General features: G+C 45.1%; 4 protein-coding genes across 5 annotated transcripts in view; 2 read left to right on the top strand and 2 right to left on the bottom strand.

Moving 5' to 3' along the window:
- Positions 1 to 3,457, bottom strand: part of MED19 (mediator complex subunit 19) — a 6,692-nt gene extending 3,235 nt beyond the window's left edge. The window contains exon 1 of the mRNA XM_028516358.2: positions 3,154 to 3,457. Coding sequence (XP_028372159.2) covers positions 3,154 to 3,421 — 268 coding nt within the window. The 5' untranslated portion in view covers positions 3,422 to 3,457. The remainder of the gene's footprint in view (positions 1 to 3,153) is intronic.
- Positions 3,458 to 3,745: 288 nt separating this feature from the next.
- TMX2 (thioredoxin related transmembrane protein 2) lies at positions 3,746 to 9,462 on the top strand. Of its 2 annotated transcripts, XM_028515888.2 has the most exons (8): positions 3,746 to 3,997; positions 6,515 to 6,575; positions 6,818 to 6,931; positions 7,183 to 7,259; positions 7,499 to 7,605; positions 7,783 to 7,848; positions 7,941 to 8,070; positions 8,803 to 9,462. In XM_028515888.2, exons 1-8 carry the CDS (start codon positions 3,809 to 3,811, stop codon positions 8,947 to 8,949), a joined length of 891 nt encoding a protein of 296 aa, XP_028371689.1. In that variant the 5' UTR covers positions 3,746 to 3,808; the 3' UTR covers positions 8,950 to 9,462. The 2 variants fall into 2 exon arrangements, with proteins under 2 accessions (XP_028371689.1, XP_035885362.1); XM_036029469.1 differs by lacking the exon at positions 8,803 to 9,462 and having other exon boundaries at positions 3,755 to 3,997; positions 7,783 to 7,837; positions 7,941 to 8,033.
- Positions 9,463 to 10,120: 658 nt separating this feature from the next.
- On the top strand, positions 10,121 to 11,928 carry SELENOH (selenoprotein H). The gene is made up of 4 exons (XM_028515893.2): positions 10,121 to 10,427; positions 10,515 to 10,660; positions 10,769 to 10,899; positions 11,737 to 11,928. The coding sequence occupies exons 1-3, from the start codon at positions 10,306 to 10,308 to the stop codon at positions 10,867 to 10,869; spliced, it is 369 nt and encodes a 122-aa protein (XP_028371694.1). The 5' UTR covers positions 10,121 to 10,305; the 3' UTR covers positions 10,870 to 10,899; positions 11,737 to 11,928.
- Positions 11,929 to 12,366: 438 nt separating this feature from the next.
- Positions 12,367 to 18,528, bottom strand: BTBD18 (BTB domain containing 18). The gene is made up of 2 exons (XM_028517471.2): positions 18,305 to 18,528; positions 12,367 to 14,686 (listed from the first exon to the last, which is right to left on the bottom strand). The coding sequence occupies exons 1-2, from the start codon at positions 18,426 to 18,428 to the stop codon at positions 12,675 to 12,677; spliced, it is 2,136 nt and encodes a 711-aa protein (XP_028373272.1). The 5' UTR covers positions 18,429 to 18,528; the 3' UTR covers positions 12,367 to 12,674.
- Positions 18,529 to 23,245: the final 4,717 nt, after the last annotated feature.

Raw genomic sequence — 23,245 nt, forward strand, 5'->3', positions numbered from 1 at the left:
GGCCCACAACCCAGGCATGTGCCCTAGACTGAAAATCAAACCAGCGACCTTTTGGTTCACAGGCTAGTGCTCACTCAATCCACTAAGCCACACCAGCCAGGGCAAATAAAATATCTTAAAAAGTCAGCCACGCAATATTTATACTGATAATGCCTTACATTTATACAACACTTCATATTTTTCAGTATGTTTTCACTGAAACCTTAAAAAAAATTCAGTGTACTTAAAATAGTTACTGCCACATTTCATGGATAAGAAGAAACAGAGTAGAGTATTTTCCAGAGGGAAAAGTGAAGAACTGTATTTTAGCCTAAATAAGGAATCTTTTAAGTGAGAACTACAAAACAATTAAATTTTACAGTGAGAATAGCAAAAGTAAACATAAAACACTAAAAATATTTAAAAATGGGAATTAGAAAAAAAATAGGCAAAAATGCAACTAGAGCAGAGATGGAAACTGCTGTCACCCAGCAAAGGAGACGCTCTTCCCTGGACTAACCAGAACACTAACTTCCATGATACTTACTCCATGTAAGCGCTGCTCTGAGTGCTCTTCATAAAACAGGTAGTGAGGAATTACACTCTCGGCCACGACCAGGATAATAATACCTAACAGCTCAGCCACAACCAAGCTAAGGGCCAAATATGACCCAATGGCTCCCCATGTTTATTTTTTTTCCCTAGCAAGAACTACTGATCACCTTTACACAGAAAAACAGCCAGGAGCTTTTTCTAGCTACTGCCATCTAACTTGCGTTATCACCATCTTTATTACTCCTCACAATACTGGGAATTTGAGTTGCCCAACTTCTTATCGCACATTTCTTTCATCATTTCTCACCCTAGCTGTCTTTTACGCCTCAGCTGCTTCTTATACATGGAATGTGGTAATAACTATCTTAAGTACACTGAATTGTTTTCAAGATACAAATGAAAACATACTGCAGAGTATAGAGTACTATAGAAATGCGAGGCATGATTGGTATAAAATATTGCATGGCTTTTTCCAAAGAATATGAACTTATTAGTAATTTAATATGGATCTAGTGACAAAGAGGGCTATATCTAGCCTACAACTTTTCATCTAGAGTTATGATGAACACAAAAGTTACAAATGACATAAATGGCTTGTTTATAATCATTCATTTGGGAAAACAGGTTCTGAATTGTGAGCCCTTGAGGGTAGAGACAATGTCTTGTTCGTTCTCGTATTGTTGGTGTCCAAACCTACACATCCTCGATGCTGAATAACTACTAAGTGAACCAGGTGTTTTTTTAACTCCAGACCTCTAGGCTTTACTCTCTTCTTTTCCTTGATTTTTCATGTCAAACATCTCAGAAGAGTGGTCTACTATTAATGGCAGGAGTCACAGTGCCACAGTACCTCGCATAACTCAGCACTGCCTCCTGCCATTATAGTATCCTGATTTTATCCCCCCTCTCTGTTGGCTCCTCTCCTTATAGGGGGTTACGCTCAAGGCTCAGGTGAGAAGACAGTCTGCTTTTTCTGAATTCTTAAGAGTCGGTCCAACTTTCTATTAGTTGTATGAAGATGATTTATAACTCTCTCCAGCCCTGATTCCTCTCTTGAAAACGAATCTTGCATTTCCAACTTCCTCTTAGTCAATTCCCTCTACATAATATGTTTTTTTTTTTTAACGATTGATTTTTAGAGAGAGAAAGGAAGGGAGGAGAGAGAGAGCACCTGAGACATCGATTTGTTATTCCACTTATGCATTCGTTGATTGATTCTTGTATGTGCTCTCACAGGGGATCAAACTGGCAACCTTGGCATATTGGGACGATGGTCTAACAAAATGGCCTACCCAGCCAGGGCCAGACACTATGTTTTTATAAACTCTAAAACTTCCCCACCTCACTCATGGTTTCTTTATTTCAATACATGGTACTCCCCATTCTCTAGGTATTTTTAAAAGCAGTACTCCTCAGTTCAAAAATCTCAGTGGGGCCTGGCTGATGTAGCTCAGTGGCTTGAGCGCCAGCCTGCAAACCGAAATGAAAGGGCACCGGTTCAATTTCTGGTCAGGGCACATGCCTGGGTTGTAGGCCAGGTCCCCAGTTGGGGGGGCGTGTGAAAAGCAACCAAGTGCACATCGATGTTTCTCTCCCTCTCCTTCTCCTTCCCTTCCCCTCTATCTAGATAAAATCTTTTTAAAAATCTCAATGGTTTCCTATTATCTTCAGGGAAAGGCTCAAATTTCTTTGGCACAGATTTTATTATAACTTAGCTTTGGGGTCTGCTCAACCACCAGTCCCCTATGCAAAATTTCTGATACATGCAGAAGGGTCTCCATCATCTCTTGAAAAAAATCACCCCTCATAATGTTTCCTTTTAGGGAAACCGACCTAATTATATGAAAATTCTTTCTAACATTCTTCACCAATATAATTTCGTCAAGGTCCAGCTCAAGTGACAACTTATTCTTGCTGTCATTCTAGATAACATGTTGAAAACCATCATGTAGTTCTTAACTATTGTGAGGCATGACCACAAAGTAATGAGATGGGCTTTGACAAGAAATATGATTACTCTCCTTACACCACATAATTTGCATCCCTAAGTAAAATAAGCTCCTTAATAGCAAGGACCAGCCTTATTAATCTCGTTTACCATATGTCCTCCCCACCTCTTCCTACACACTCAGCATTTGCCCAGAACAGATATTCAATATCTGTCAAATGATTAATATACAGAGGTACAAAAAGAATAGGTAAGGTTCATCAACCATTAACTAACCAAAGGAAAGTCAACCTCTCTATGCTTCATTTTTTTTCAGCTGTAAAATACAGATAACAATGCCTACCTCAGAGGGCTGTATTAAGTTTTCCTACATATATAACTGAGTTGTGAACTTCAAAGTATTGTACCAATATTCACTATTATTTCCCTCAACTCTTGATACAGCAGTTGGACTTGAGATGAACTGAGGGCATTGTGGAGCCGTAACATGTCCAAAACAACTCTAGATTTCCACCTCCTCCAACTTGTTACACAGTGGCCTTTCGACTTAGAGCTCCAGGGTCCAGACACGGGTTGCCTGGTTACCTCGCACCTCCGTCTGCCTAAGAACCACGCCCATCACCCCCTCGTTACGATTTGATTGGCTAGCTCGGGCCAGGCCTAGTACTCACCTGGAAGTTCCCGCATTAGGTAGAAGGGACCACATCCAGCTGCTGATTTGTCTGCACCGGGAGGGGCCGTGGCCGCGGTGGGGGCCGGAGCCGTGCCGGGTCCTCCGCCTGGAGGTGGGGGAGGCGGTGGTGGAGGTTTTCCCGGTCCAAAGCCAAGTGCGGTTGGGGGTGGTGGTGGGTCGGCCTGAGCCCCGAACAGCGCAGTGAAATTCTCCATCTTTCCTTCCACCCCGGCGCTGTCACGACATCTGGCGCTAATGGTTTTCATTGGACAATCGTTTCCCCGTGTACCGCCCTCTTCCTCCATGAGTCGCTTATCATTGGGTACTTCGGGACCGCTTACCTTTTTCCGGAAACTACTTCCGTCGCTCTAGGAGTACGTTAAGGAAGTACTATTTAACCTTATTTAATCACCTACTCCTCTACCGCACACCCAATAAAATGACTTAGGTGGAAAAAGTGACAGCTAGATTGACCAATAAAGTATCACAATCTTTTCCCACTGTCTCCCTACCGTAGCGTCCAATCAGAGATCTACTTCCGGGCTCTGAGGCGGTGCAGCCGACACTCAGCCCAATAAAAGTCTCAATGGTGAGGGAGGCGGGGCAAAACCCACCAACGCCGGAGAGCTGCCAGTCGCCGCCGGGCCAAGAAAATGGCGGTCCTGGCACCTTTGATTGCCCTGGTGTATTCGGTGCCGCGCCTTTCACGGTGGCTGGCCCGACCTTATTACCTTCTGTCAGCCCTGCTCTCGGCTGCCTTCCTACTCGTAAGGAAGCTGCCCCCGGTCTGTTATACTCTCCCCACACAGCGCGAAGACGGCAACCCATGTGACTTTGACTGGGTAAGCGACCCCCACCTTAGGACCCTGCGACCTTGACCGTCCCTTCCCCCACGGTTGCATCCAAGTGACCCGAGGTTCGCCTTTTTGAGGACACCAGAGGTTCTGAACCTGTAGCAAACTTGCCATTGGAGTATAGGGCCTGGACCGTCATCTAATCTAAACGTCTTCGTGTTTAATTAAGATGGGACCCTGCCCAAACGACGCATGTGGGTACAGCGTTTAACAGTGTTGCTCAAATGTGAAGCCTCACAAGGAGCCAGTGAGATAAACAGGACAAGTAGTAGTGTGCCCGTTTTATTGGTGAAGAAATTGATCTCGGCGTGATTAGGAGACTTGTCCAAGGTCACAACTGGGATTTGAAACCGCGCTCTTGGCCATAGTACCCACACACTCTTATTACCCATTTCTGAATTCAGTCAACATTCCAGAGTGCTCACTATGTGTTAGGAACTATGCTGCATCCTGTCAATGTAAAGATAAATACAATTCTTATGCCTATTGAAAAGGAATGGTAAAAAATACAATTGTAAAGTAATCTATCCCGCCCTGGCTGCTGTGGCTCAGTGGATTGAGCACCGGCCTGTGAACTGAAGGTCACCTGTTTGATTCCCAGGCCGGGCACATGCCTGGATTGTGGGCCAGGTTCCTGGTTGGGGGTGTGTGCCAGACGAGACCAACTGATGTTTCTCTCCTTTTCTTTCTCCCTCCCTTCCCTTTTCTCTGAAAATAAATAAAATTAAAAAAAGCAACAACAATCTATTGCAAGCCTCTTGCTGTACTTCTGAGTAGGGGTGGAAGGACCACTCGGACAAATGAGTTGAAGACTTGTGCTCTCTGCTGTGTAGAAGCTTCAGTGCTCTGAGGGTTGTCCTGAGTTTTGGACTTTTTTCCAGTCCCAAAAATGAGTCCTGACCTTTACCAGAACCCACTCCCTTACTTTTATCCTCCAATCCTTGTTTACTCTCTCATACCTCCTCTGTGCTTTCCCAGACAGCATTATTAATTAGTTCAAATGTAGCCATACTTAATAAATGCAGGGAAATTTTATGTAGTTTCTTTGAGTATTCTTGTCTAATAATATACAAAATACTGGAAGGGTATATATATATTTTACTCGTATTAAAAAAAATTTAACTGCAAATGGCCCCTGACTTAAGATCATTCGGCTTACGATTTTTCGACTTTAGGATGGTGTGGAAGTGATACACATTCAATAGAAACCATACTTTGAATTCTGAATTTTGATCTTTTCCTAGGCTAGCAATAGGTGTTACAATGGTGTCACCTGAGGTTGGGCAGTGTCAGTGAGACCCAGCTCCTAGTCAGCCACGCCAGGAAGAGAGAGAACAACCGATACTCTACGGTGTAGTGTTAAATAGGTTTTCCGGTTTAATGATGGGTTTATTGGGGTCTCTCATTTTCCCTAACCCCCCACTCTACATGGCTACTTCTAAATACAGCAAGTTTCTTTTTGTTGGAAATTGAGGCTAAAAACCTGGGTTCTTGACTCCTAGCTCTAAATCACAATTCAGTGGTTCTGTCTGACAATGATTTGGCCTCTGTATTATAAACAAGGGTATGGAAGGCCTTAGACCAGCCAATCTATAGTTGTCCTCCTCCCACACTTTCTCTCACATGGTCCGTTATTCGCCATTGCAGCTTTTATTCTTTAAACTTACTCTGTTTTCCTTTGTTGTGTTTATTGTCTGTCTAACTTTGCTAACGTGGAGCTTATGTTCTAGAATGTGGGACAGAACTTAAAGCCAAGATTGCTGACAAGGGTCTATGAGAGCTCTGGGGTGCCTCCTTCAGCTCTCAAATTATATTGAAGGCGGCACATGGATTATCACTGTATATGGGGTGAAGAGGAATGATTTAACCTAAATAAAACCAAATGAAATAAGCATATATTATACGAATGAAATATTAGTGAGAAAGTCTCCCTGGAAAAGTTCTATTTTCCCAGGGTCACACTGAGTTGGTTGTAATATCTCACAGTTTTATACATACTTAATACAACTCTTCTATATTTGTTATCATTTAATCTTCACAATAGCATTTTAAAATAGATTTTCAGTAGAGGAAAACAGCTCAGCAGTTGATTCACTGAAAGGCACCAGCCAGGTTGTGGCAGGATTAGAACTTGAACCTAGATTTTTTTTTTTAATATAGATTTTATTTATTTATTTTTAGAGAGCGGGGAACAGAAGGAGAAAGAGAGGGAGAGAAACATCAATGTGTGGTTGCCTCTTGTGTGCCCCTTACTGGGGACCTGGCCCTCAACCCAGGCATGTGCTCTGACTGGGAATTGAACCAGTGACCCTTTAGTTCGAAGGCTGACACTCAATCCACTGAGCTACACCAGCTGGGGCAAACCTGGATCTTCTGACTGGTGTTTTTCATACTGTGACTTAGCCGACTCCAGGATATCTATTGGTTTTTGTTCCATATGTGGCTCCCTCACCCACCTGTATTATCTCTACTGATGGCATTCTTGCCACTTTGATTCTGTTGCAGAGGGAAGTAGAGATCCTGATGTTTCTCAGTGCCATTGTGATGATGAAGAACCGCAGGTCCAGTAAGTTTAGTCTTTTTCTGTCTCCCAAAAGTAGGTCTAAAGCCCTCCAGAGGTGTTCTCATTCATTATGAGAGGGGCATTATTTACTGACTAGTCCCTCATATCATGCCAGTACTGAATTTGACCTTGGACTTTTATCCCTCTTGCCGCTCTCCCATTTCAAAGTACTCCAGGAAAAGGGACAAAGAATGGGATGTAGGAGCATGCAACCCAGCCTGACCTGTGACATTTCTGTGTTTCAGTCACTGTGGAACAACATATAGGCAACATCTTCATGTTTAGTAAAGTGGCCAATGCCATACTTTTCTTCCGCCTGGATATTCGCATGGGCCTGCTTTACGTCACATTCTGCATAGGTAAGGAGACTGCAAGACTGGGTTGTGGGAACCAAATCCCAAACCAGTTTCTCCAGGCTCGTTTTCCATATCTGTTCCTAACTAATTATGTATGTGGCTTAGACGGTAAGAATCTTACAGAGACTTTATTTTAAGAGAAAGGGAATACCACAAAGTGTATTTTTTGGTGCTTAAAGTCTGAGTTGGTTTGAAAGTAAATCCTTGCCCAAGGCCTTATGTGTTTCCTCTGACATCTTTTTTTGTGTGTTCAGTGTTCCTGATGACATGCAAACCTCCCCTGTACATGGGCCCTGAGTACATCAAGTACTTCAACGATAAAACCATTGATGTGAGCGCTCATCCTTCTCCCTGTTTTTTGGGTCCCTTGTGGGTAATTTTGTAGTTGTGCTCCCTGCTCACTAGGAGGAGCAACCATGCTTCAGCATGGAAGTCAAGTGCACTGTGGTTCATCATGGGAGCTAAGGGAGATGGAGAGGGGAAGCCTTGAAGAGGAACTAGACTCAAAGGGCTGAACCGTTCCAGGAGCCTGTGTGATTCAGCTCGCTGTTTCCTCCCTGTGTGTTGCAGGAAGAGCTGGAACGGGACAAGAGGGTCACTTGGATTGTGGAGTTCTTTGCCAATTGGTCTAATGACTGCCAATCATTTGCTCCAATCTATGCTGATCTCTCCCTCAAGTGAGTAGTGCAGATCAGGGGAATGACAGAAATTGAGAGGCTTTACTTTTTCTTTGTTTTTGGCCTTGGTTTTTGCACATTGCAACCAAAGGCATCCCCTTGAATAGCTGTACTTATTACACTACCCTTGATCCATTCTCTCTTCTTTCACTGTGTTAAATAATACATTCTTCTCAGGTACAACTGTACGGGACTAAATTTTGGGAAAGTGGACGTTGGACGCTACACTGATGTTAGTACCCGGTATGTAAGGTCCTGGGTGGATGGTCTAAACAGGGAATCGCTTGGAGTGATGTATACAGATGCATTTACAGAGTACTTTCTGGGCCCTGCAGGTACAAAGTGAGCACATCCCCCCTCACCAAGCAGCTTCCTACCCTGATCCTGTTCCAAGGTGGAAAGGAGGTCATGCGGCGGCCACAGATTGACAAGAAAGGACGAGCTGTCTCTTGGACTTTCTCTGAGGTACAGAAAAGAGTGGGCAAGTGGTTTGGAGAAGGTTATGACACAGTAGGGTGGGCTTTGGAGCCCAACCTGGGTCCAATTCCTAGTTCTGCCACTTTCTACAAGCTTTGAGAGTGTGGACTCTTTATTGGATCTCATTTATGAATTCACTCAGCAAGTTTTTAAAAATATTTTTTTATCATTTTTAGAGAGAGGGGAGGGGAGAGCGAAAGAGGGGGAGTGAAACATCAGTGTGTGGTGGTCTCTCTTGTGCCCTCTTCTGGGGACCTGACCTGCAACCCAGGCATGTGCCCTGACTGGGAATGGAACTAGTGACACCTTGGTTTGCAGGCCCATACTCAGTCCACTGAGCTACACTCAGCAAATTTATATTATGCTTCTATCGTGTACCAGACCTGCTAATACTGGGGAATTATGAGTTAAGATTAAGTTTCAAAGGCCTTAGTCTGTAGGCCCCAGGTTCCTTTGTGTAAATGGGAGATGGTAACACTTGGCCAACAGGGCTGTTTTTCAGATTCCATTCAACAGTATAGCTATAATTCTTGGCAGAGTGATAGGCACATAATGGGTGCTTAAATATTAGTTGACTTTTCAGGTACCCATAGAAGAGATTTAGGTAAGAGTAGATTTCAGTCCTTCGTTTTCTTTTCCTAGACTGTGCCTGAGTACGTCTTACTTCCCAGGCTGTGAACTCTCCCTTCCATCCCTGATATGTACATCTCTTTTGTGCAGGAGAACGTGATCCGTGAATTCAGCTTGAATGAATTGTATCAACGGGCCAAGAAGCAACGGAAGGCCGGAGATAATATTCCTGAGGAGCAGCCTGTGACCCCAAATCCCATGGCAGTGCCAAATGGGGAAAGCAAGAAGGACAAATAGGTCCCCTGCCTTGCTAGTGCTTCCTCGCTGGTCAGTCCCAGGCACCTTTGAAGCCCTGCCCCTTCTGTAACCACAGCCTTGCTTGAGGTCTCACCTTTTATTTATGTTTGCCCTGTTTGGCTGTGCTGGATGGGGCCCGGTGCTGCTTCTGATTTTCAAGAAGCATTCAGGGAATTCACAGGCACGCTCCAGGAAGACCAGTCTTGTGGCCAACTACTTTGGTGGAGGAAGGGAGAGGTCTCATAGAGTGGAGGGGAAATGCTTTCCTTCCAAGCTTGGGTCACTGTCAAGTGCTGCCCACCACTCATCTCCACCATGCTCTGGTGTCTGTATTCCTTAGTGGACCTACACAGACTTCTTACAGTAGATTGAGCCCTAACATAAGATGCCAGGGTACAGAGTCTGCACTAAAATTTTCCCTCAAGGACCCTTGCTGCTTTAGGCTCTTCTGGATTGGCCTGTGGCCTTCATTAAAGATTATAAACCTAACTTTGTCACTGGACGAACCCTTAACTACAGAGCTTTCTCACTGAACATAGTATTTGATAATCTATTTTTAATGGAGGTTGGGAGGGAGTGGAATAGAAGTTTGAGACCTTCCTTTGTGTGGTGGAGCCTGGAGGAGAAAGCCCATGGACAGGATTGGGGTTTCACTAACCCTCCCACCTACTCTCCCGCTGGAGTTAATGGTTTTCCATAATAAAGAGACTGGGGTTTCCTTTTGATTTGCGCAGTCTCATTGTGTTCCTCAAGTATTAACAAGGTAAGGCAACTGCAAAGGAATTGCTTAAGTTCTAATTAACTTCCAAGGTCATTCTCATTAGTTTCACCAAATGCCAGTCATTGATAGCCAGGATTAAAGAGAGCTGGGGAAAACGAGTTTCCGTAAATCCAGAGTGCTGACCCTCACCACCATGTTAAGACCGGACTTGGTTCGGGATTGGGCCGCAGGTCCCAGGGAGGAGATGTTCAGGGCCGAGGGTCGAGTTCGTGATGCAGGTTAATCAGCTAACCTCGCGGTTACAGAAGAACCTGAGGCCAGCTTCGTCTTCGGAGCTACCTAAACCCCGCCCCAGCTGTACCGGACCGCAGGCCCACGTCGTTAGGTCTGGCTCGCCATATTTACCTCCCCCATACTGCATGCGGACTGGCTGTGCCCGGAGGCCCCGCCTACCGGCCACGTGAGCGTTCCCGCTACGGTTTCCGCTGCTTCGGGGGGTTCTGGTAGGGGTGTTTCTGGCCTGCGGTTCGGAGCTAGGAGTAGGGCCGTCCACTGCTCCGGGACCGCCGAGTAGCCGCATCCCCACCCTTTTCCCGCCCCGGGTCGGCTCGGTTGCGGGCTAGGCTCCAGGTGCTATGGCTTCTCGCGGGAGGAAGCGAAAGGCAGAGGCGGCAGTGGTTGCGGCACCTGAGAAACAGGAGAAGTTGGCTGGCGGCCAGAAGGAAGTGGAGGGAGCGACCGTAGTTATCGAGCATTGGTGAGGGGCCTGGGGAGTCTCGGGGAAGGGAGCAAGGGCGTCCTACACCCTGGGCCCTGGCCTCTGACTCTAGCCTTCTCTCCGTAGCACGAGCTGACGCGTGTACGGGCGCAACGCCGCGGCCCTGAGCCAGGCGCTGCGCCTGGAGGCTCCGGAGCTTCCAGTGAAGTTGAACCCTGCCAAGCCGCGGAGGGGCAGCTTCGAGGTGACGCTGCTACGCCCAGACGGCAGCAGTGAGTAGGGGTCGGTCCGGGTCTGGAAGGAGAGGGCAGAGATCCGAGGACGGGAAGGGCCAGCAGTGAGGAGAGGTAGTAACTTCGCTTTGTTGGATTTTTCCCCAGGTGCAGAGCTCTGGACTGGGATTAAGAAGGGGCCCCCACGCAAACTAAAGTTCCCTGAGCCGCAAGAGGTGGTGGAGAAGCTCAAGAAGTACCTTCCGTAGAGAGGTTTGGGTAGAAGTCCTCATGCTGAGGTTTGAAATGGTGAGGGGTTAGGGAGGGATTGGGTTGATCTTGATGTGGCTATTTGCAAAGCAACCCTTACTGTTACTGCGTATTTCACCCAGGAGCTACGTTTTCTTTAAAACTAACTGCTCTTAGTATTTCCTCTATTGAGGATACCTCTTAACCGCTTTTATTTGTAGGAAAAACTGAAGTCAGCAAAAAATTTTTTAGTGTTTTTTTATCTGGTGTGCCCTCTGCTAACTCCATGTCTCATTTTTCATTGTCTTTGACCCAAGTCTTAGAATGGAAGGTAATGTAAATGACTTCTAAAAATGCAGTTTATATCCTTTGAAGATGCCATTAATTATTGCCCTGGGGGTATGGACGGGTTTTGTTAAAAAAATAATTTTCCACATCCCTGATGGAGCAACTGTTTTGAATCTTTGAAGTGATTGTAAAGCTCTCCAGTTCCCTCATTTACAAATGAAACAAAATCACTGACACGTGTTTATTTGTATGGGTGGGGATTTTCCCCTTTTATTGGTAAAAATCCTTGTGTAATTTCATGTATACTTACCCCTACCCTCTTGTTTTGTTTTGTCCCTCTTACGGTCTTTCTGTTAATAGACCCATGTGGCAACACTGAGAGTTACTGAACTCTTAAGTCACTTGGATTCACTTGGATTTGACCTTGTCTTTATCCCTAGTGCTTCATACAGTGCTTTGGCACGTGGTCAGGGAGATGTGGGAAGAGGATGCAGTCCTAGAGCTCTCCTGAGTCTGGGGTCAAGGGTGGGGGAGCATGTCTTGGGCTGTGTGATTGCCTGCATCTCTTCTGTGACTATTTTTTTCTCTCATTTTCACAGCCTTGTGTCTCTGGTGATGTTGGAGCATTTATGATGGGACATGGTGAAACTTCAGTCATGTGCCTGAAGCTATGGTTTCTCCCCCTCCAGAAATGAAGGTTCAGTTGTGAGGCAACCCTCTAGTAAGGCAGTGAAAAGTTCTTGGATTTGGTTTGTTTAATAAAAGTTAAAATAAAGTACTTGAGTAATAAAGTGAAACTTAATTTTATGGTGAAGGGTAAAAGCCAACCTTATGGGATCGGTCCCCCTTGTATTTTTTGTAGCCTAAAGTCACCACTTAACCTGGAATTCCTAGGGTGTCTGGTAAAGCATATGAACTATCTGTAAAACTTTTGGGGAAAAGCAAGTAACTTCTTATTCTTTTTTTAAAGCAACTATATCTATTTCAACTCACTTCTTGGAAATGATGATGGAAGTACTTCTTCCTGGCCCCAGCAGGGATTTTGGCTAAGACTTCTCAAACTGGGAATAAATAAGCCCCACTCAATAAGGTGCTGGACAATGTCCTGTCACTCCCACCCACTTCATGTTCCACCCCAGCACTGCTTCACACCTTCTGGAACATTTTCTCTGACACAGAATTACTGCGCAGGGTGTACTTAATTTTTCCTGGATCAGCGGTGCCTCATAACCTGGGAGACCTGGCCTTGGCTGTTACCTACTAGAGTTGGAGACCACACAGTTTATTGTTCCACTTGTTACTGGGAAGTAAATTATAAGGTGGTTCATAATTTCCTACCCATAGTACTACTTGAGTTCTGCCTAACTCCCAGAAATGGGCAGGGGGTGAGGGGGAGTGCAGGACCTACAGAACAAGGGGTATGCCTGCCTCTTGTGCCAAAAGGACAGGACATAGGACATGTCCTAGCCTCAATGCCAATAGCTCTTTTGCTGACCAACATTTCTTATCCGCCCAGTGCCCCTAAGGTGCCTTCCCACTAGGTTAGTATGTCTACCTCTGTTTCTGACTCTGAGGAAGGGTCAGGCCACACGGAAGGAATACCGGTGGGTACCAGTCTCCCCTCTGATGTCCAGTCTACCACATCAATTTCTTCCTCTTCAGGACTGGCAGAGAGTGGGTCCATTGGTTCACAGTTGATAAGTACCTCCTTTCCTGGTTCTGGAGCAGGGTACAACACTTCTTCCATTGCTAGGGACATTTCTGGCCCAGTCTCCACCCAGTTAGAACAGGGAGGTGAGAAGACCCCATAGGAACTTTGGGGAGGGTCAAGGGAGTCAATGTGAAGTCTCTCTCTCTGACTATCCAGTGGCTGAGAGCTGGGAGTTTCTTGGCCTTGAATCCAAGAGCTTCCTATTGAAAGCACCTCCCCTTCACTAATCTTAGAGGGTATGACAAGGGGGCTAATGGGTTCAACTGGTTCTTTGTTCTCACCAACAGGTTCCTTTTCCAATCCTGTGAGCTCCCTGGGCCAGAGTTCCATGTCCGGTAAATACCATTCTTCCCCTTCCATCCAGTTCTTTCCTGTTTCTGTCAGGTGATAACTAGGAGTTCTATAGCCCTCAGCCCTGGGACTCTCCAGAGATCCTGTAGGTGGCTCAATATCTGAGCCACATAGCATGAAGTCTAGGATCTCCTCCAGCTCATTGGTGGCAGCAACGCTTGTGATTCGGTACTCTTCAGCTTCACAGGGCTGCCCCAGCAGGGCTGTATCGAATGCATATTCCTCTCTGCAGTCAATATCAAACCCAGGTTCCTTCCCTACCAGCTCTGGACTGGACCCAAACTCAGACTTCACCACTGGGTGGTCTGGGGAGCAGCTAGCAGACAGCAGAATGTCTTCTAGCCTAGAGCACACTGGGGAGTCCTGACCCAGGTCTACTGTAGTAGATATTTCCTGCTGGTTAGCTGAGGATAGCTGAGCCCCGGGAGGCTCTCCTGAGTCTCCAGGTTCTGGGACATGAGGGCTAACTTGAGAGGTTTTGAGGGGAGGCTCCTGCACCACCTCCCAGCAGGTCCCATTGACAATTTTCCTAAGTTTCACTCTTCCAACCTGCCCCTCCTCTGCAGAGTCTGAGTTAGGTGCCCTGACTTCAGGACTCTGTTTCTTACTCCCACCCATCTTTCCAAGACCAGATGGGCTTGGGGTGCTATGTAGAGGACTAGCTCTCCCTGGTTTCTGCTTGTCCTCTGGCACTTTATTTATGCTCTTCTGTCGCCAAAGACGCCGGCCAGGGGCTGCAGGCACTGAGCTGGGTCCGCTTAAAATGCTGGAAGACTTGGATGTGCAGACATCATGTGATGGCTTTGAACGGCTCAGCCTGATCTTTCTGGGCAATAGTCGCTTATCCACAGACGGATCCAAACTGGGTGGAGAAAGCTCTGTAGGACCAAGAGTGGCATCACTCTTGTTCTCTTTAGACCCCTGACTGTGACTTGATGGTGAAGAGCTTTCTTCTTGTGGAGCTGTGCAGGCTCTGACCTTCCTCTTGAGTAGAAGAGTGCCAGACAAGTTCTCTGCATTCTGGCGGTTGCTTTTGTCCTGGGGCCCCTCATCCTTCCCTGACAACTTCAATCTCACTGCTCCGAAAGGACAGGGAGTCTGAGTAACAGGCAGTGGAGTTTGAGGGCGGTGGCTGGATGCCACCACCCTGGCAGAGATTGGTGCAGTGCTTGGAGGTTGTAAACACTCCCGGTTCAGTCTTCGGCCTTGAGGGGCTTTCACCAATTTTCCACCCTCTAGCTGAAGGGATTCTAGCTCAGACACATGGAGCTGACGGGCAGCGGAAAGCACATCCTGGGCTTCTTCTTGAGATAGTTCCATCTCTGAGGTATACAGGAAGTCTACCAGCTTCCTAAGTGTCCTGATCTTCAGGCCGCCCAGCTCCAGTACCACCTTACATCCCTGAGCTGGCCTCTCCTGCTCCAGGCGCTCTTTGAAGAAGGGGCTGCAGGCAGACAGGATACAGCAATGGGCTGGGACAACCTCACCTGGAAGGAAACCCAAACACTTGGTCACCTCACACAGACTGGTATGTTTATGAGCTACACACAGATACTACAACCCAAATGTACTACCCCTTCTCTCATTTTCCCTCCATGGAAATTCAAGGAGAAGGAAAAAATGTGTTACTTTTGCTTTCCTGGAACTTTCTGCTATTACCTAGCTAAACCAAGATGTAGTTGAGCAATCACTTCTTTCAGAAGGTCTTCCCCCACTGTATCCCATGTGTGGGTCAGGTGCTCTTGGGCACAGAGAGGTATTCTGTAGCTGTCACAGCATTTAGCTGTCTGTACTGTCCATCTTCACTAAAAGGACAGAATCCATGCCCTTCTTGCTCACTGAGGTTTACCCAGTGGTTGATACAGAGTAGGGGATCAAATACTCACTGAATAAATTTCTGCGAGTCACATGAGTGTAAAAAAATTTATACAGGTTGCTCATGATCTAATAGAAAGGCCATGAGCTTTGGATGTGGACAATTAGCTCAATTCTCTCCTGAGCCCTATCTACTGCCTACAGGCAGTGGTCCGTCCTGAACCACCTTCTTACTTTATGGGCACTTCTTGGATAGTCTCAGTGTCTCCCATGGCTTCAAATATGAAAAGCTTGCTGATGATTCCCAGGTTCTACCTCTGCCCAGGTATCTTTCTTGAGATACTGAAGATGCCACAGCCTGCATGCCTATATGGATGTCCCACAAGTACCTCCAATGCAACCTTTCTAGAAGTGAAGTCATCCCTCCTCACCTACCAACACTGTCCATTTCAAAATACAGTTATCATATTCACCCAGTTCAAACCTGAACACTAGAAGTTATCGTTGATTCTCCTTCACCTATTGCATCTTGTCTAAGTTTTAAAAAGCTACTACTTTTTGAGTCCTTATTAAGTGCCAGGTATTGTTCTAAGAGTTTTACCAGTATTCATTTAATCTTCACTGGACCCCTATGAAGTAGTTGTTATTACATATGAGTAAATTTTGGCATATTTAAGTAGTGTGCCCACAATTACGTGGTTAGTAAGCAGCAAAAAAAAGATGTGAACATGGGGTCTGGATACAGAGGCTATACTCAACTGCAAAAAGGTTTGTAAATTCTTTCTATATATGTATATATATTTACACTTATACATGTAAATATATATAGATATGTAACTTATTTTTATTGTAGTATTTTTTTCCATTACCGTTACCCTCCTTACACCCTCTTCCACCCACCCTCTCCCCCCCCCCCCCCCCCCCCCCCCCCCCCCCCCCCCCCCCCCCCCCCCCCCCCCCCCCCCCCCCGCTCCGGAATCACCATACTATTGTCCATGTCAATGAGTCCTTTTCTGTTTTTTGCTTGATCCCTCCATCCCCTAACCACCTTCCCTCCCTCCTGCTGAGCTGTCAGCCTGCTGTCTGTCTCTATGTTGCTTCTTGGTTCAGTTTGTTCATTATGTAAATTCTCTTTAACAGCTCAAAAGCCAGAAATTTCTCTCCGCTTGCAATGCATTAGTTCAGGCCACCATTTCCCCTCTTGTGGATTACAAAAGAGCCTCCTATCCTTGCCCACAAATAATCCAGTGATCCTTGTGCAGCCAGAGTCCTGTTTCTAAAAGTAGGTATCCGACCAAGCCCCTATATTTTGCTGACCAACTGTATGATTCCAGGAAGGGTAAGGGGGCATGCAGCAAGGTCTTGATTAGAATCATGATCTCCCCCAGGGAAGTGGTTATGTTGAAAATCAGGTCTGAATTCAAGAAAAAGTATGGCAAGTCCCTGTATTATTACATCCAGCAAGACACCAAGGGCGACTACCAGAAAGCGCTGCTATACCTGTGTGGTGGGGATGACTGAGGCCTGAGATGGCTCGAGTGTCCAGTAGTGGTGCTCTTGTGCTGCTGCTAGCAAATGATTCTAGAAAATCAGCATGTGACTGATAGTCCCCTGTGCCCATCCCTGTAAGGATAATGTTAGCATTGCTCCTGCCCCGACCTTATTTCAGCTGCCCAAGTACTGCCTGGCTTTCCCTTCTAGTTTCTCCTTTTAGCCAAAGAAATGAACATTCCAAAGAGGTGGAAGGGAAGTCTATGATGTGAAACACTTTGCCTCTTGTGTACTGTGTCATAAACAGATTAAAAAGTAGGTATCTGACCATGACCTTAAAACCTGTAATAAATACAATTACTAATGTTCTGAGATTAACACCTACTTCTTTTGCATAACATTATAGACCTTATGTGGCTGCTGCTAATTTCTCTAGCACTATCTCATCCATACACCTCATGTAGCCTGCACTCTAGTCATAATGAGCCACTCGCAAATCTCTGGTCACCTCTCCAGCTCTATATTGTTCTCTGTGTTTGGGAAAATCTTTCCTCACTTCCTTCTACTTTTGTTTGTTCTTCAGAACTCACCCTAAGGGGTTACTTCTTTCAAGAAAATCTCCCTAACCCCCACCCTCCAACCTCCTCAAGTCAGTAAAGGATGCTGCTATATCAGCCTATACTTACCCCAATATGTTATTTATCATACTTCAGTACTTGAATACACTGGCTATTTGAATGTCTCCCCTTACATGATTTTCTTACTAGAAAGGACTTTATTTTCATGTATACTGCGTGCCCATGCCAGTACAGTGTACTATCATAAAACAGATAATTGACACTTTTTGTTTATTCTGAATTAAGGAATGAATCTCAACTCTTCACTTACTAAGAGAACTAACAGGTGCAGAGAGTCACTTAACTCTCTGGACCTCAATTCATTCACCATATATATAACATCTCACAAGGCTGGTATATGAGACCTATTCTACAGTATATGTACTACGGAAACTTCACAATTAGTTTCATTTTTTAAGAGAAAAGGCATAGTCTAATTTTCACTCTTGCAAATATAACTGTCCTAGAAACAAACATCTCTTTACCAAATAGCTCAAAGGTGATGATAACTTTTCCCCCCCTGGTTTTGTCCTCCACTTCCTGGTCCTAAATTCATTTTACCTTATTCTGTGGTGAGTTTTCAACTGAGTCCCCACTACAATAAGTCCTCAATGTCATTGACAAGTTCTCAGAAACTGCAGCTTTAAGCTAAATAACTATAAAGAAACCAGTTTTACCATAGGCTAATTGATATAAACAAGTTCTTGCAGTATATTTCTCGTCACAAAAATGTCACCAAACTTCTAAATAACCACCAAAATACTTCAATATTAAACATTGAAATAAACGTAAGCTCTCCACACATGTAAGAAAGAGTAATATTAACAAGGCAAGTGATTCTTTTCCAGCCTGCTTATTCCAGTTCAGCGTTGTAAGTGGCCAAAGCCTGTAAGGCAGTTCACGGCTCAAGGCAGGAACCAACTCTGGACAGGCATACCTTCCACTGAAGGGTACACTCTCAAACACATTCCTATACCCATTCAGGCTGAGACAATTCAGACATGCCAATTCACCTACATGAACATCTCTGGGATGTGGAAGAAAACGAGGACATGGGGAGAAAGGCAAAATCCACACAGACAGTGGCCCCCAACTGGGAATCAATTTTTTCCCTCACTAATGTTATAACGAAACAATATTGAACAAAGTGATGTTATTCGAGGACTTGCTGTAGTCTCTTACCTTCTGCTTGCAGAAGAACATCACAGAACATCCCACTCTGTTGCTGGTGATAAAGCTGCAGAAAAGCCAACCGGAGGAACCGGGAATTCCTGTATATGATTTTGGGACTGGCAGGAGAACACATGTTGGTCTATTAACAAACCTAGGTTTTAACAGATCAGATTCCTGTGGGTAAGACAGAGTACACTTCAGAACCATGGTTATACCTAATTTTTCTTTTTTGTCTTTGAAATGGCAGGGAAATTTGTAAGTGAGAGATAACAGTGTGAGTTGAGGAACCATAAGCCCAGAAATTGCACTAAGGTTATTTCAAGGAAGACTATCATAGTTGTTTCACATGATAAGTCTAGATTTGAATTTCAAGTAAATGATGTAACCTCTGAGTCTCACTTTTCTCATCTATGAAATGGGAATGATAACAGTAGTTACGTCTTAGGGCTGTTTTAAAGATTAACTAAGTCAATGCAGGTAAAATTGCTTAACACTGTGAGTGCCTGGCATGTAACAACTATCACCCCCAAAATGGTAGCTGTTATCCTTGAACTTTCCTCATTCACTTTATTGCTGAGACTCATTTCCTACAGTGATGACTACCCATATTCTTCCTGAATGCCATACTTCCGTGAGTATAATCCTCAATTTAACACAAAAAACAATATGGAGTATAAAATTCTCTAGTAAGTGTACACACCTTTTCTCTGAGCTGACTCTATCACACTAGCCAGCAGAGGGTGCACAGTAAAGAAAAGAAGCTGCTGGAGTTGGTGGGAAGGTCCCGCACAGAAATAAGAACATTGCCACCCTTTGTTCAGATGTTCTTCACCAAAGCAAGCCTGACTCCACCTACAAATTGGCGAAGAAATTTGACCTTTAGGTTGGTCAGTTCTGTTGATCACCTGGCTAATTAATAATGGTAAAAGGACAATTAAGCATTCTACCCCAATCAAAACAATCTGGATAGTCTGACTTTAAGTTGACTACATTTCCAGCATTTTGCACTGAACCTGATATACACTCACTGCGCAGCTGATGTTCCTTTCCTGGCATGCAGTTTTCTGTCAGCTGGCACTGAGGATCAGAAGAGTTAACGTCAAACTATCAGGAAAGAGGAATGAAAATGTAAATTAATATAAGGTATGTTTATCAGGTCACATACAAGAATCAGCCAATGAGCCTAGCTGGTGTGGCTCAGTGGATGGTGTGCCGGCCTGCGAACCGAAGAGTCACTGGTTCAATGCCCAGTCAGGGCACATGTCTGGGTTGCAGGCCAAGTCCCCAGTAGGGGGCGCGAGAGAGGCAACCACACTGATGTTCCTCTCCCTCTCTTTCTCCCTCCCCCTCTCTCTAAAAAATAAATTAACTTAAAAAAAAAAAAGAATCGACCAGTGATTGCATAAATAAGTGGAATAACAAATAAATGTTTCTCTCCCTAAAATCAATAAATAAAAAGAAAAGGATAGGTTCAATTCCCATCCCAACCAGAGAGATGGGGATGGAAGTTCGTCGCTTGTTGCAAGGGCCCAGACCGAGGCCCTGGGAAAGCTTCCCAATCCACCAGCTGCCAACTTGCCCCCAGAACCAACCTGGACTAACTCTGCAGTAGTTGTGCCTGCCGACCTCTCTGTACTTGGGTCCTCCTACCCAGCCTACCTTGCTTCCTCCCAATGTCCTGCCTGGCAACAGGAGAATAACCAAAGAAAGTAGCACAGTTAGGTGAGTCACCTGAGGTTCCGGTTCCCATTCCTGTCTAGAACCAAGGGAATCGGAGATGACAGAGAAGCAGAGCTTCAGGGAAGGCCCCGCAAGCTCTGAGTGACCTGGCCCAATTTCTTTGACTCGATACTCCTTAGCGCGAAGGTTTCTGGGAATGGAGCGTGGGGATTCCGGAGGCCGGAAATCAGGGTTCACCCTCACCGCCAGCTCCAGCCGCAAGGGCTTTGCAGCCACTCTGTCTCTGATGCCCTCTCTTCGCTGCAGGCCCCAGAATCCTCATGCACTGGAAAGTGGTGGCAGGGAGGACTTGAAGCCACGCGGCTGGCGCCACACGGCTCGCGCCACTGCCCTCGCGCACTATACGTCGCAGGGCCGAGGTCCTCCCTCCTCCCCTGCTCTCGGATTACGTCTGCTGAGATATGTCATCCCATTGGCCAAAGGCTTCTGGGAGAGCCAATCACAGGAGGAGGAGCACTTTGGGCGGGAAGCTAATCTCGAGGGATTTGAGAGTTGAGGAAAGAAGGTCCGGCTGCGAGAGGTAGTGGGAGGCATTCTCTCGGCGGCCGCCTTCTCTCTCAGTTCGGGATGAAAACATTCCGAAAACAGGGTCCGGGCTCTCCAGTCAGGCTTCAGGGCGCTGGAGGGACACTTCCGGCTTCTCTTTGAACCGGCTGCAAATGGCGGCAGCATTGCTAAGAGCGCGCTAGGCTTAATGGAGGAAAAAGTTGCTGGAGGGATCTCCTTGCACCTCGTCCCCCAATCTCTCATCGAGATATCTTCTAAGGTCAGGGATATTCAGGAGCAAGGCCATTGGGCTAGTTTCTGAATTCAGGTTTTTCCCAGATTCCGCTCCAGCCCCAAATCTTGGAGAACTGGTGACTAGCAGGACATCCCGTCTGGAGTGGTCGCCAGTGCCTTTTCCATAGATGGTTCATTTAGCACACTCGCTGACTGGAAACAGCTGTCTTCAGGGGCGATGTGAAAAATTAAGTGATGATCTCAAGATTATAAACATTTTAGAGAGAATGCTAACCCACATTGTCAGTCCGGACGGCGGGTCTTCCCCCTGTGGGTTTTAGGCCCCAGTTCCTGGCTTTGGTGAGATGTCACCTGATATCCAGCACTGGAGGAAAGCAGCTGAATCCAAAGCCATTGATGACGAAGTGTGATGAATGGAAACAGAGCGGCCACCACCGAGGCCAAAAGCAGGTAGAAAAGGAAGACGCCTAAGGGAAGGGGAGCCTGCAAAGGGACGAGACGTGGAGGGGTGAGTAGTATGGTGCGCTCAATTGTGTCTTTATTGGCATCTAATATTTTTTTCAAAGAGGATTTGAGGTAGTTGACTAAGCAATTGGGGAGGGGGCGGGTGGAGTGTCAAGCATTTCCAAATCAGGTAATATTTTCTGTGGCTTGAGACCTCTACTCTTAAGATGGAAAAAGAAACGAGAACAGAAGACATTTTCGGTCGCAGTTGTCATATTTTGAAGAGGAAGCAATTCGTGAAAGGACATGAAACTTAACAGAAGGACAGATCGTAGATATTGTCTGCAGCGTGCAGATACACAAAAAAGCAAGCAAGCAAAAAAAAAAGACAGAACAATACTTGTTTGTGGCATCTGTTACTGTGGAATCAAGAAGGGACTACACAGTGGTGCACTGGTGCAGTTATAGATGATTCTGTGGAGTTCTGTAACAAAAATATAAATACCCTATCCCCTCATGAATATACTGTTACTAGATGAGCAGAGAGGACTCACTTCTTGGTGGTTGTTTTTTTTTAATCCAATACTATTTTAATTAAATCTTATATTGAATTTCTAAAGGGAATGTTAAATGGCCATCCTACCTAGGGCTTCAAAAATGACAAACTTGGGATGGTAATGTGTAGCCACCAGAGGGTAAAAAAGGATAAAAAATGTTTTGTTTTCCTCTGTATAGATAGCCAGTGTTTTTTTTTTTAAATTGATTTTTTAAAATACCTTCTTGGCATATATAGTTTCAGTCTATTTTATTTTTTAATCACCCTGAGCAGAGACTAAACCCACAACCCAGGCATGTGCCCTTGACCAAGAATGAAGCCGGCAACTTTTCACTTTGTGCATTGACCCCCAGCCAGTTGGGCCACACCAGTCAGGGCTAAAATGCAGTTTAATTTTCCAGTTCTCCCCGAATCTTTCACCATTTAATGGTATCTTGTCTTTCTTTGTGTGCAAGTAAATGGCAATGGTTGTGAGTGGGAAAGTTAAACTTTGAGAGTTGTAAACTGACTGCTGAATGTAATATTTCATGCATATAAAAAAGGCAAAAGAAAGAAAAAAGGAAGGAAAAAAAACAGAAACAAAAAACTACACTGTCTCTCTATGTCCTCAATCCACTGACTTCTCTCCGTTTTTACTGGTACCACTGTAGTGAACTGCCTGTCACCACCACTTGACCTTCAAACTAATGTCCTTGCTTTCACTTTTGTTTCACATTTGTCACATAAGTAGCCTGATCTTTTCAAAATGTGAGATCATACCTTTCTGCTCTCTAAAACCCTCACAGGCTTTCCCCTACCTAACAATAAAATAAAACTCCTTTCTTTAACCTATAAAACCCTTCATATTCCGATTCCTGCCTATTCCTCCCTCCCCATTTGCAAAGGCTCTGCTGGATCCAGTGTATTTCAGCTCCACGCTTCAGAGCTTTGGCATTAGTAGTTACCATTGCTCATATCTTCTCATGGTTGGCTGCTTCTTACCATTCAGATTTCAGCTTGAATGTCACCTCCCGGTGGTTTTGTCCCTGATAGCCAATCTAAAACAGACCACAAGTCATTCCCATTAGTCTGTTTTAAATCGCTGCATGGTCCTCCATCTGATATTTATTAATCTTTTCCCTCCCCCCACCTTAGAATTGAAGCTTTCTGAGAGTAGGAAATGTGTCTGTCTCATTATTCTTGACACTTACTAGCTCATAGTAGGTGCTCACACTAACCCAAGTGGAACTACCCTTTTTATTTTCTATTAATGGAGTGTAAACAGTTTTTCCCTGGTGCATATTAATCCCTGAGGTACTTTATCTGAAGGTAGCTCTTTCAGATAAATTTAAATTTTAACAACTTTTCCACCACTAAGTTGTTTTTTTATTTGTATATAAGTTTATTTTGAATATAATCTACAAATTCACTGGTGTTAAATTACTTGTCCAGGATTGCACAGTTAATAAGAGACTTTATTCACTCACTCA

Source organism: Phyllostomus discolor, chromosome 6 (assembly GCF_004126475.2).
Source record: "Phyllostomus discolor isolate MPI-MPIP mPhyDis1 chromosome 6, mPhyDis1.pri.v3, whole genome shotgun sequence".
Taxonomy (NCBI): Eukaryota; Metazoa; Chordata; class Mammalia; order Chiroptera; family Phyllostomidae; genus Phyllostomus; species Phyllostomus discolor.